At 33.6% G+C, this 12,500-nt stretch overlaps 1 protein-coding gene across 1 annotated transcript in view; it reads left to right on the top strand.

Annotated features, from left to right (window-relative positions):
* Positions 1–12,320, top strand: part of LOC115210932 (opioid-binding protein/cell adhesion molecule homolog) — a 967,526-nt gene extending 955,206 nt beyond the window's left edge. Inside the window, exons 7-8 of the mRNA XM_029779720.2 lie at positions 5,600–5,749; positions 12,040–12,320. Coding sequence (XP_029635580.1) covers positions 5,600–5,749; positions 12,040–12,152 — 263 coding nt within the window. The 3' untranslated portion in view covers positions 12,153–12,320. The remainder of the gene's footprint in view (positions 1–5,599; positions 5,750–12,039) is intronic.
* The last annotated feature ends 180 nt before the right edge of the window (positions 12,321–12,500 follow it).

The following is a 12,500-nucleotide window of genomic DNA, read 5'->3' as shown; positions in this document are numbered from 1 at the left end:
ATAATGTATATATATGAACATTTTATGTATGTACACACACACACACAAATAAATACACACATACACACACATACACATGCATTAGAAGATGTGATCAATCATTCCGGGAAGCCTTCTGACAATCTGAAAATTTGAAGATTGTGATCAGACCGAAGATTTAATAACAGTGGAAGAATTTTTACTGTAATTTCTTACAGAAAGATCTTTCATATCTGTCATGAGCTTGTAAATGTAGAAGCTTATCTCAGATGCCACATCCAAGTCAGTCAGTAAAATGTTAAATTTTAAAATAGAATCAGCTGATTCGCATTTACTTTGGTAAATCAATGTTTTAGCATGAAGTTGAACTTATATCCATATATTAAAGTTGATAAAAAAAATGCCTTCTTAATGTTCTCTTAAAAAACTACAAATACATTACATGCTTTTTCTATGTCAATACAAAATAGAAGGCTTTACCACACTTATTTCTAGAGATCTTTTACCAGTAACAAAAACGAAAAGTGTTGTTTATGTTACTTATAGACTTAATCATACCCTGGGAGTATTACGAATTTTTCAATTAGATTGGAGTATGTAAACGGATGTATTTTGCCTAAGGACTTAATATAATGCTAGTGGCAGAGATTTTGTGGGCCATTAGGGAAATTATTTCAAACACAAAAAATGTAAAATATGTTTTATCAAAGTAGTGCTTTGCTGTGGAAATACTGAGATAACTGAAACATATTTGAGAAATTGAAAATATATATATATAAAAAAAAAACCCACTGTCGATATTTTCACCTGTATTTTCTAACCAGAATAGAAAGGATTAACAGATGAATTTTTTTGTTGCAGGGATTTTTCCTTATTTTTTTTTTTTTGTGATAGATTAAATTAAGGAAGCTGCATTCTTCACTGATTTGGAGATATTTTTCTTCCTTGTAGCCTATGTACATTTGTGGTAATATAACCATTTAAAAGTAATAGTAGCCTTAAAGAAGCATTACATATATATATATATATACATATATACGACGGGCTTCTTTCAGTTTCCATCAACCAAATCCACTCACAAGGCTTTGGTCAGCCCAAGGCTATAGTAGAAGACACTTGCCCATGGTGCCACACAGTGGGACTGAACCCAGAACCATGTGGTTCATAAGCAAGCTACTTACCATACAGCCACTTCCATGCCTATTTCAAAAGATGTGTAAACCACCTATTTTCTTTCCAGCATATCAATAAAAACACAACCACTGAGTTGGCTAGCCACATATAGGTTATGAAGACCAATTGCTTGTCTCATACAATCAAGTACAGAAACATAGAGAAATTCATGCTTTATCATAATGGATCTAAGAAATACAACTTATGCATAACTGAAAAATCACACATTCTTTTTAGATTTATATATTTCCCTACCCTACTAAATCACAGATCCCATACTATCAGCAAATGCAAGCACATGGGCAAATTTCTTTTGACCTTCTTCTTATGGCTTTTATGATCAAAACAAATGTATCTCTAATCTTTTTTTAACTCACCCATCCACGTTTTGCATCAACCTTCTTGTTTTTTCCTCACAAATTGCTGATGTACTAGTGTCCTGTTTTTTAAATAGGATAGACTATGTGCTCAGGGCCTGAAAATTCCTTGAAGACACAAAGTCTGTTATAAAAACCTGTCTAGACACAAGTCTCCAACCCAGGAAACTATTAGCAGCTCGTACCTTTATAATGTGTATATTAAATTATGTATTCACAGACACACACACACAGACACACACACGCACACACACACACACACACACACACACACACACACACACACACACATTCATTTATTTATTTGCTTAACTCAATTTTATCAGAAAGATTATATACAGAATTGTGCTATTGGGCATGGCAATTTCTATATTAATGCATATACATACATACATACCAATGTATACACACATAAATATTAGTATGTATGATCTGTTTTGTGTATATGCACAGTGAATGTAATGAGGTATAACTATGAAATACATATAAATATTACATATTAATTGTTTTTAACATAATCATTCTCACACCCACAAATTCACATATGTGTATAACCCACACAATGACGTTATACACGCATAGACACAAAAGTGCGAGACATACTTACACACTAACACCCATACTCTCACTAAACCAGTCACTCATACCAAAGCATTATTGTCAGTCTTTCATATTCAATAGCCACTCTCCGAATATTATTACACTTAGATTCAATCACAGTTTACAAACTCCACTTCTGTTGATATGCTGCTGCTTACTCAGACTGTATTATTCCTGATCATAGATCTGCTTTGCTCTACTTATCAATCCACTGCTTAAAACAAGTAGCAATTATTTTCAAGCATCTAAGAGAGGACACACCCGACAAATCAGATACGTAATTCTGAATGCTATATGTAGATCAAAAAGAGATCCGCTACAGTTAGTAGTAATGGTGGAGTAAACTACTTGAGACTGAAGAAGTACAGGATTTCTACTATAAGTTCTCTTCTATTATTATTGGGGTCAATCACCAACACCCACTACTAGCCAACACCACCACAACTGCTTAGCATGAACAACAACAACACAAACACTACAATACCACTTTTGTCAATCAACAAACACTTATCTGCAAATACGTCAATCATTTTTGTTTCTTTTCATTGCCATTATTATGGTTGAATTGATAAAGCGTGGCACCAATTTCCATGTGCTGTTTAGTCATGTCATTTTACATTCTGAGTTCAAATCCAGTTAGGAGCTGAAATTCTTTTGTGACCACAAATGCTGCTGCATATATTATTTCACTTCACCAGGTCTTATTAATATTTGTTTTCGTTTCCATTAGTTCTGTGACAGCCAGATTTGTATTATATATACTCTTTTACTCTTTTACTTGTTTCAGTCATTTGACTGCGGCCATGCTGGAGCACCGCCTTTAATCGAGCAACTCGACCCCGGGACTTATTCTTTTGTAAGCCCAGTACTTATTCTATCGGTCTCTTTTGCCGAACCGCTAAGTAACGGGGACATAAACACACCAGCATCGGTTGTCAAGCAATGCTAGGGGGACAAACACAGACACACAAACACACACACGCATATATATATATATATATATATATATATATACTACGGGCTTCTTTCAGTTTCCATCTACCAAATCCACTCACAAGGCTTTGGTTGGCCCGAGGCTATAGTAGAAGACACTTGCCCAAGGTGCCACGCAGTTGGACTGAACCCAGAACCATGTGGTTGGTAAACAAGCTACTTACCACACAACCATTCCTGCACCTATATATATCATTGTTGCTGTCTTATTATCAACTTTAATTTTTGGGAGGTACAATTGGCAGTCCATACTAAGATCTGTGGCTTTTAATTCCTTGATTATACTCATTTTTAGAGTATCATAACCATGGTTTCTGCCTTCACTGTTTCTAATTTTTAGGCTTGTTCTGTATTCCTTCCGGTTTATGTTTTTGTCTTTGTTGCCCTGGTTTGGTGGATTTTGCTCATCATTATGCATTCCTACAGTTTTTTTTTTTGTGTTTCATTACTCACTTTGCTTTTGTTGCAAATGTTATGTCTATCTTCATACTTATGTTATTATTTGGCATTCTTTTATGGTCACTATTTGTATTGATGTATTTTCCTTTAAATTTTTTTTCTGCCTTTAACCCTCCAACGCGGACTATAGGCTACTTATAATTGAATTCCATGTCACATAATTTTTCGCTTCTGTACTTACACTCTTATACTCTGCCATGAATGTCCCCCTTTCTCTAGTTCCTTTTGTGTCGATCTACACCATGAGTTCTTAGGCCTACCTCTCTTTCTATATCCATCCGGTTTCCACTGTAAAGCACTTTTTACTACATTTCGCGACAAATCAAAAATTATGCACATTAATGAAGGAAACAGTGAACGTATTTCCTTTTAAATGGTCTATTTCAATTTCTGATACTTTTTTTTTTTTTTTTGTTTTGAAAATGTATCCCCTTATGTTGGCTTATTTGTTAGGGTCATCAGTATACATGAATCTAAGTAATTTTTCTTCCAGAAAATGGTCTCCTACATGTATATGTTATGTTTTTGTTCTGTAGGTAGAGCACTGGTGTGAGAGAAGAGTATATGATGGAAATATATTCCTCTCATGTCCATTTATACATTTTTTCATTTTGTAGGACATGAAGAATAACGTCTAGTCCTTTATTTTGATGGTCATCATTCTCGTAGGGTACTGGTCTGTTCATTTCTGGTGTTAAAGGGTTTTGCACATGTAATTTTTTTATACTTTTTGTGTAATAAGTTTGTTGTGAGACTGATTTCTATTATGGCATATTGAAGACATTAGGTTTATATAAGCTCAGCTCAGCATGTTAATCTGCAGTGATAGGTCAACATACCTATCATGTGAGTGTTTGGACGTTTGTTGAGTCCAGTGTTGTGATTGCTTGAGTACAATGTGGGAATTGGATTGAAGGTCCACTCACATTGCATGTAATACATTCTCAAACAACACAATTCTATATTTAAGAGATGAGGAAATATGTATGTTATTTACATTATTTACATTTGATGGATATTTGTCCTCATCTTGTTTGTTGTTAACACATTTTGGCTGATATACCCTCTAGCCTTCATCAGTAATTTGGGGAAATTTCAATGTTATTATTATTATCATTATTATTATTATTATTATATTATTATATTATTATTATTATTATTATTATTATTATTATTAGTGTTCAGTAGTTTTATTTTTATATCGTGCTTTCACTTCACTACCGAGCGTGCTTTGGGTATGTGCTGTGGTTTGATATGATGCTCTGATGGTTACTGTATTGAAAGTGTTTTGCATAGGGTGTGTGCAGTGCCCAGTAGTGCAATGTTCTGTATGTTATCATCATCATCATCATCGTTTAGCGTCCGTTTTCCATGCTAGCATGGGTTGGACGGTTCTACTGGGGTCTGTGAAGCCAGAAGGCTTCATCAGGCCCAGTCAAATCTGGCAGTGTTTCTACGGCTGGATGCCCTTCCTAACGCCAACCACTCCGTGAGTGTAGTGGGTGCTTTTTACGTGCCACCCGCATATATATATTTGTAAGTCCTGGTATTTTTGTTATGTAGTTGTCTGAATACTTTTTATTATACCTAATGCACATACTACGATAGGAATTGTCTCTGTTTTCAGATTCCCCATTCGAGTTACCTCTGTCTCCAGATCTTTGTATTTTGAAAGTTTCTCCATTTCTTTTAGAGACACGTTGTCATCTGCTGGTATTGATACATCAATGCCAGCATTATTATTATTATTATTATTATTATTATTATTATTATTTTATTATTATTATTATTATTACTATTATTATTTTTACTATTATTATTATTATTATTATTATTATTATTATTATTATTATTATTATTATTATTACTATTATTATTATTATTATTATTATTATCATTATTATTATTATTATTATTATTATTATTATTATTATTATTATTACTATTATTATTATTATTATTATTATTATTATTATTATTATATTATTATTATTATTATTATTATTTTCTATTTTCAGAGCATAATGGCAACAGAATCAGACCAGCTAGTAAACCAGATAAACAAAATGGTGGCAATCCACCATTGCTATCGCACAGTAATCAAACACCACCACGAAATAGAGTCACTACGCCCATGAATGAAGTTTGGCTACCAGGCGGAGGACAAGGTAAGACTCTACTTCAATTATTCAAGCAATTAGTCTCATAATTTGTTACCTTCCAGCATTGCAGAAGCATATTCTAAGAGGACAGCCTCTGTGCATTGTTGTTTATACTTTCTGTAAACTCCTTGTCATTCAGATTACGGAAGTCTGAAGGATATCTCACTGGTTCACAAGGAAACAGAATTAACAAAATTACAAAATTACTGTTTCTTTATGGATATTTGAAGTTATATGCCAAGAATATGCAGGAGACGAAAAAGAGCCTTGATCTGGTTACAACATTCTCAAAGGATATAGGGCTGGAGTTTGGTCAGCATGAATGTTGCTTAATGGAAAGAAGGAAACTGTAAACCATACTTGCAACTTCTTCATCAATGATTTGGCTGTTTCCCCTATATCTGATGAAGAATGTTACAGGTATCTAGGGGTGGATGAAAGCATATCTCACAATGGCACCTATAGCAAAATACATGTCACTAAAGAATATTACAGTTGAATAAAGAAAATTTGGACCTTGGAACTCTCTGTATTCAATAAAATGGTGGCCCACAATGTACTTGCAGTGCCAGTACTCATACCCAATTTTGGGCTGCCTGATTGGACAATTGATGAGATTCGAGCCATTGATGTGAAAATCCAGAAGAGACTAACCAGAACACATAATTTCCACATCAACAGTGATGTAGACCACCTCAACCGCATTCATTAAGTCAACAGCTCAACAACTTCTCAGAATCTCAGTACAGAAAAACTTTTATCTTGAAAATTCAGTCTTGTGAAACTTTACTGTTGTTGAACAGGACATTGAGAAATCTGTCTTTTCTCTCTGATTTCTTTGAGATTTTCTGAGTTTCACTCAGATTAATTGATGGGCAGCAAACTTTTCAGAATTCATTGATCAGGTCTTTTGTTGTCTATATTTTATATGTATATATATTGATGATCCTTTGGTAGCTAACAATAGCAAGGAAACAAAAATCTCTGAGATTTTGTGCCAGTTTTCAAACTATTAGAATGTGTTATTGGCATTTCATTCCTCACATTCCTCAGATATCTTGTGGCTATTATAGAATTTCATCACTTCCTGCCAAAGTACCCACCGTTAAAGAATGTTGCCATCCGAAAGACAATAACGGAGAATTACTGACATGGTAAAATAATAATACCATTTTATCTCTAACTATGCCAAAGAAATGTTTCTTTTAACAGAATTGCTAAAATTGGCAAACTTACAATTAAATTTACCATTTTCAACTCTTACAACCTTTCACTGGCTGAAATCACTGTTAGCATTAGATACATTACTTGGACACTCCAACAGCTGAACTTTCCATAATGACCTAATCAATCTGAAGTGCTGATATCAACTTTTGATAAAAAGTTAATGACTCTTCTCTACCATTGTCTTTCATTTCAAAGAATCTTAATTTTACCAATACCAAATCTACTATTTTCAGTACTTCCTTCAATACAAAACGTAGACATATTAGTAATTTACACTGCCTTACAAAATGCTTGTTACATGTAAAAAGTGATAGTGTAGTACATTCTGAAAATTATAAACTTATAATTTAAGCTTTCTGGAAAATAATAAACTTATAATTTAAGCTTTCTGGAAAATAATAAACTTATAATTTAAGCTTTCTGGAAAATAATAAACTTATAATTTAAGCTTTCTGGAAAATAATAAACTTATAATTTAAGCTTTCTGGAAAATAATAAACTTATAATTTAAGCAACATTTTCCATGGGAAACCTATCACTTAGACTTTGTTCAGAGTTGGAACCTGGCATGTTGAAAGAACAAAGAAAATAGTTACTGTTGCTATGTTTTGTACATTGGTTAATATTATAATTCCAAAGTTGGCAATGGATTTCATTAAATTAACAGCAATGCCAGAAAGTGACCATTATAGGTGCAGGAATGGGTATGTGGTAAGTAGCTAGCTTACCAACCACATGGTTCCAGGTTCAGTCCCACTGCGTGGCAACTTGGGCAAATGTCTTCTGCTATAGCCTAGGGCTGACCAAAGCCTTGTGAGTAGATTTGGTAGACAGAAACTGAAAGAAGCCCTTCGTATATATGTATATGTATATATATATATATATATATATGTATGTGTATGTATATGTTGTGCATCTGTGTTTGTCCCCCCAACATTGCTTGACAACCGATGCTGATGTGTTTACATCCCCGTAACTTAGCGGTTCAGTTTTTTGCAGAGCTACTCCTATCTAATGTATATAGGAATCTTAAAATTGTCCTGTTTGTATGTAACTTTGAAACAGAAAGAAAAGAATTGAGATAGACATAATTTGGAATTATTCACTTTGTAAAATTGGTCTTACTGAGACTTCCATGTAGTAATTTAGGTACTTTGAGCCATACATTTTACAATCGTCTGGTTCCCAAAACTTATATGATTTACTTGTTTCACTCATTGGAATACAGCCATGCTGAGGTACTGCCTTGAACGGTTTAGTGGAACATATCAATCCCAGTACAGTAATACTTCACTTTATGAGACCCCAAGTTTATGAGTTTTTTTTTCCAAGCACAAGTTCCAAATTTGGAATGATGTGTGAAAGTTTCTACTACCATAACAAATGCTTCTGTGTATTACCAAGAAATTTATAGAGAGAGAAAAAAATCTTCTAAACAAGCAATTCTCAACTTTTTTTACAAAGAAATCTACAAGTCTGTCTATGAGTGCTTGTGAATCAGCAATTACATCTACAAGTGATGGTGTCTACGAGTGTTGGTGCGAGTGAAAGTGATTCAGAAAACGATTATAAAAATATTTTTTTTATTATAAATTATCTCGACATTCTTTTTACATTACACAAAATATTCTTTGCACTCTACTGTTGTTTTATTGCCATTAATTCAGGAGTATTATAAATTTTATGGGTAAAATAATATTTTTCTGATAAAAAATTATGATTTATAACATTGCTACTATGGGAAATTATTGCTCTGCTTTATGAGTTTTCAATTTACAAGCAAACTCTGGAAATCAATTAACTCATATATTGAGGCATTACTGTATTTATATTTAAGCTTGGTACTTATTCTGTTGGTCACTTTTGTCAAACTGCTAAGTTATGAAGACATAAACAAACACCAGTTGTCGAGCAGTGGGGGACAACACAAGCATAAACACACATAACACAAGAAGCTTCTTTCAGTTCTTTTCTACCAAATCCATTAACAAGGCTTTGCTTGATCTGGGCTATGGTAGAAGACACTTGCCCAAGGAGCCACGCAGTGGGGTTGAACCTAAATTCACACAGTTGGGAAGCAAGCTTCTCAAGCACACAGCTAGCCATCCAAGAATTTGGACCTGGAGATCACCAATTCCAGCGATTTCGAGGGCCACCTCCCAGTGGTGTCGGGCGTTAACAAAGAGCCCTCGACTACAAGACAATCAAAGTTTTTTTTTTTCCAAGGTCTGGGGTCTCCCGCCCCTGAGCCCTACACCAACACCTAATCACCCTTATCCATCTTGCTGCTTAACAACAACAACAGCACACAGCTAAACCTGTGCTGAAGTACATAAATTTCAAATTAAGATTATTGTTTTCCATCCAAACAAAAATAATGTCAATGATTTCACAGATGTTATTATATATGTAGCTAATTGCTGTAGTTTCTTAGCCTGATATCAGCATTGATGAGGCAGACCTGTGATTAATAGTTTGTTGGAATCATCATTCTATCAGTTTGTATATCAGGAAGTATATTGAGCAGCGTGTCCTTTCTTTGTTAATACAGACTATGATTTCAGGTAGATTTGACTGTTATTTATAGCAGCAAGATTAGTGACTTCAGAGAGGGTCTGCGAACTATAGAGACAGCCTACCAAATTATAGAAATAATCAAACAAAATCAATAGTATTTATTTCATCAAGCTAGGTAAGGAAAATTGTGGTAAGTGAAGTATAGCTCAAAAGAATTTGAAAGCAGATGTGTACCTACAATTTTCTTGTCAATTTAATTTATCCTCAACAATTGTTATATAGAAAATCTAGAACATATATATAAATACTTACTTCTAAATAAATACTACCGCATCAAGTGATAATAGATATTATAAGCAGCAATTTAGACCAGAAAAGACAAACAATCCCATTCACTTCAATTCTGACACAAATTACATTGAAAATCTTAGCAGTTAATTTATATCAATTTTACATTTCATTATTTTTATGTGGAAATGTCTCAAACAATAACATACTTAGCCTTTTTGCCATTGAGTTCCAAATTATTACCTATAGCCAGTAATTGTATGATTTATTTGACTAAATGACTTAAATTGAAATGCATGGCAAAATAGATTTCTGCTTGATTGCAAAACCATTATTTTATATGCTAAAATACATAATGGTTGAGTTAATCTGGTTTTATATTTCAGTGTCTCTGTATTTCAGTGCACATAATTTATATTATACCTCTGGGTAAAAGTTATTAATTCTACTTTCTTAGCATACCAAATAAATAAAATGATAATAATAATAATAATAAAATGGCAACAGTAATGAAATGATAATTCTTTCTGATTTTATCACAAGGCCAGCAACATTTAGGGAGAGAGGGTTAGTTTATAACATTGAACCTAGAACTGGACTGGTACTTTACTTTATAACTTCTGAAAGGAAGAAAGATAAAGCTGACCACAGTAAGATTTGAACTAAGAAAGTAAGGCACCAGAGGAAATGTTGCTATGCATTTCATCCAATGTGTGACCTATTCTGGCAGCTCATGACTTTAATAATAATGATGGTGAGTCTTTCTACTATAGGCACAAGGCCTCAAATTTCAGGGAAGGCTTTGCTAATTAAGTACATCGAACCCAGTGTCCAACTGGTACTTATTTCATCAATCCTGAATGAACAAAAGGTAGTCAACCTGGCAGAATTTTGTCTGGTGCAATAATATTTATGAAGCTCACTACCTTAACCCTTTCGTTACCAACCTGGCTGAAACCGGCTCTGGCTCTATAGTACAAATATCTTCTTTTCATAAGTTTTGAATTAAAATCTTCCACCAAACTTTAGACACAATTACTGTTCCTAACACTAGCTTAATGATAACTAAGTTATTTTACAAAATTCTTTGTTATAATTAAAGTAATTGAGAGAAACACAGAACATCTCAAAATAAATACAGTAAGAAAGGGTTAATGACCATAATTATTATATTTTCAAGTTTTGGCACAAGGCCAGCAGGTTTTGGGAAGGGGTATAAGGTGATTACATCGACCCCAGTGATCAACTAGTACTTCTTTTACTGACCCTGAAAGGGTGAAAGGTAAAGTTGACCTTGGTTGAATTTGAACTCAGGATGTAAAGAAAAAATGCTGCTAAGCATTTTGCTAGGTGTGTTAATGATTCTGCCAGCTCACTGCCTTAAATGATAATGATAATAATAAAACTTCACAAGATTTATAATTTATAATTTATACAAGATCTAGACAGCTTGCAAACATTGAAGTTGATATTGCCTTAAGGGAGAATGCTTTTGCCAGCAGTGGACTTTTTCTCCAATAAAATGAATGAAAATATTTCCATTTTTAATTATAAAATACAAGTCGTGGAACAAAAAGAGGATTTTAATTTTGCAGCTTGATTTGTTAAATATGTATAAATTAACTAGCAACAATGTTACCTTGTTAATTCTAAAGGTTACGTTTCAAATTTTCTTATGAATAAATATTACCTGATTATTTATTAGCCACTACAGGCTGAGCAGTTCTGTCCAAACATCAGATAACTTTGACAACAATTTCTTTTGCATTATATTAATAATTTTCATATATGAATGTGAGGGCGCGTGGCTCAGTGATTAGAGCGTCGAGCTTACAATCGTGAGGTTGTGAGCTCAAATCTCGAACCGGGTTGCGTGTTGTGTTCTTGAGCAAGACACTTTATTTCACGTTGCTCCAGTTCACTCAGCTGTAGAAATGAGTTGCGATGTCACAGGTGCCAAGCTGTATCGGCCCTTGCCTTTCCATTGGACAACATCGGTGACGTGGAGAGGGGAGACCGGTATGCATGGGCGACTGCTGGTCTTCCATAAAACAACCTTGCCCAGAGTTGTGCCTCAGAGGGTAACTCTCTAGGTGCAAACCCATTGTCAGTGTCTGACCGAAGGGGGTCAAAAAAAAAAAAAATGAATGTGGGAATAAAGTGCCATTTAAATTAACATGTATTACTTCATTTTTTTTTTTGCTTGCTTATTTATTGTTTTTTACATAATGTTTTTTTTTTCTTTCTCATTTATGCATTTACAGGCCAATCAGAATCCTCAGCAGCTTTGGGATCCGGATGCAAGAAACCAATTACCGATTTACTTTTTTCCTGCTTCTCTCTTCTTCTCGCCATTTCGCAAGTTTGTTGCATATAAAATTTTTTAAAAACCGGCGTGATTTTAACTAAAGCTTGAGAGTCTTCCACTTGAATCCAGTGAAAAATCAAAGGTTTGAGATTACAAAACAAACAAAAATATGAAGAAAAAGAAAGGAGAAAATGTATACATATGATAAAAAAAAAAAATATAGCATAAATTCTAAAACAAAATCAGAAAACAGGACAGCAGAAATTGTATGACAGATGAAATAACAACAATAGTTTCAAGAAGAAAGACAAAAAAAAAATGTACCAAATTTTGAGAAAGAAACAAAACCAATTTCTTTTATGTTTTCTTATATTTTTTTTTTTCTTTTATGGTTTGATTTCTTTTGGCAGAAGAGGG

The sequence above is a fragment of the Octopus sinensis genome, linkage group LG4, assembly GCF_006345805.1.
Source record: "Octopus sinensis linkage group LG4, ASM634580v1, whole genome shotgun sequence".
In the NCBI taxonomy this organism is placed as follows: domain Eukaryota; kingdom Metazoa; phylum Mollusca; class Cephalopoda; order Octopoda; family Octopodidae; genus Octopus; species Octopus sinensis.
Note: the sequence above shows the minus strand (reverse complement) of the source record. Positions and strands in the feature narration are given on the sequence as shown.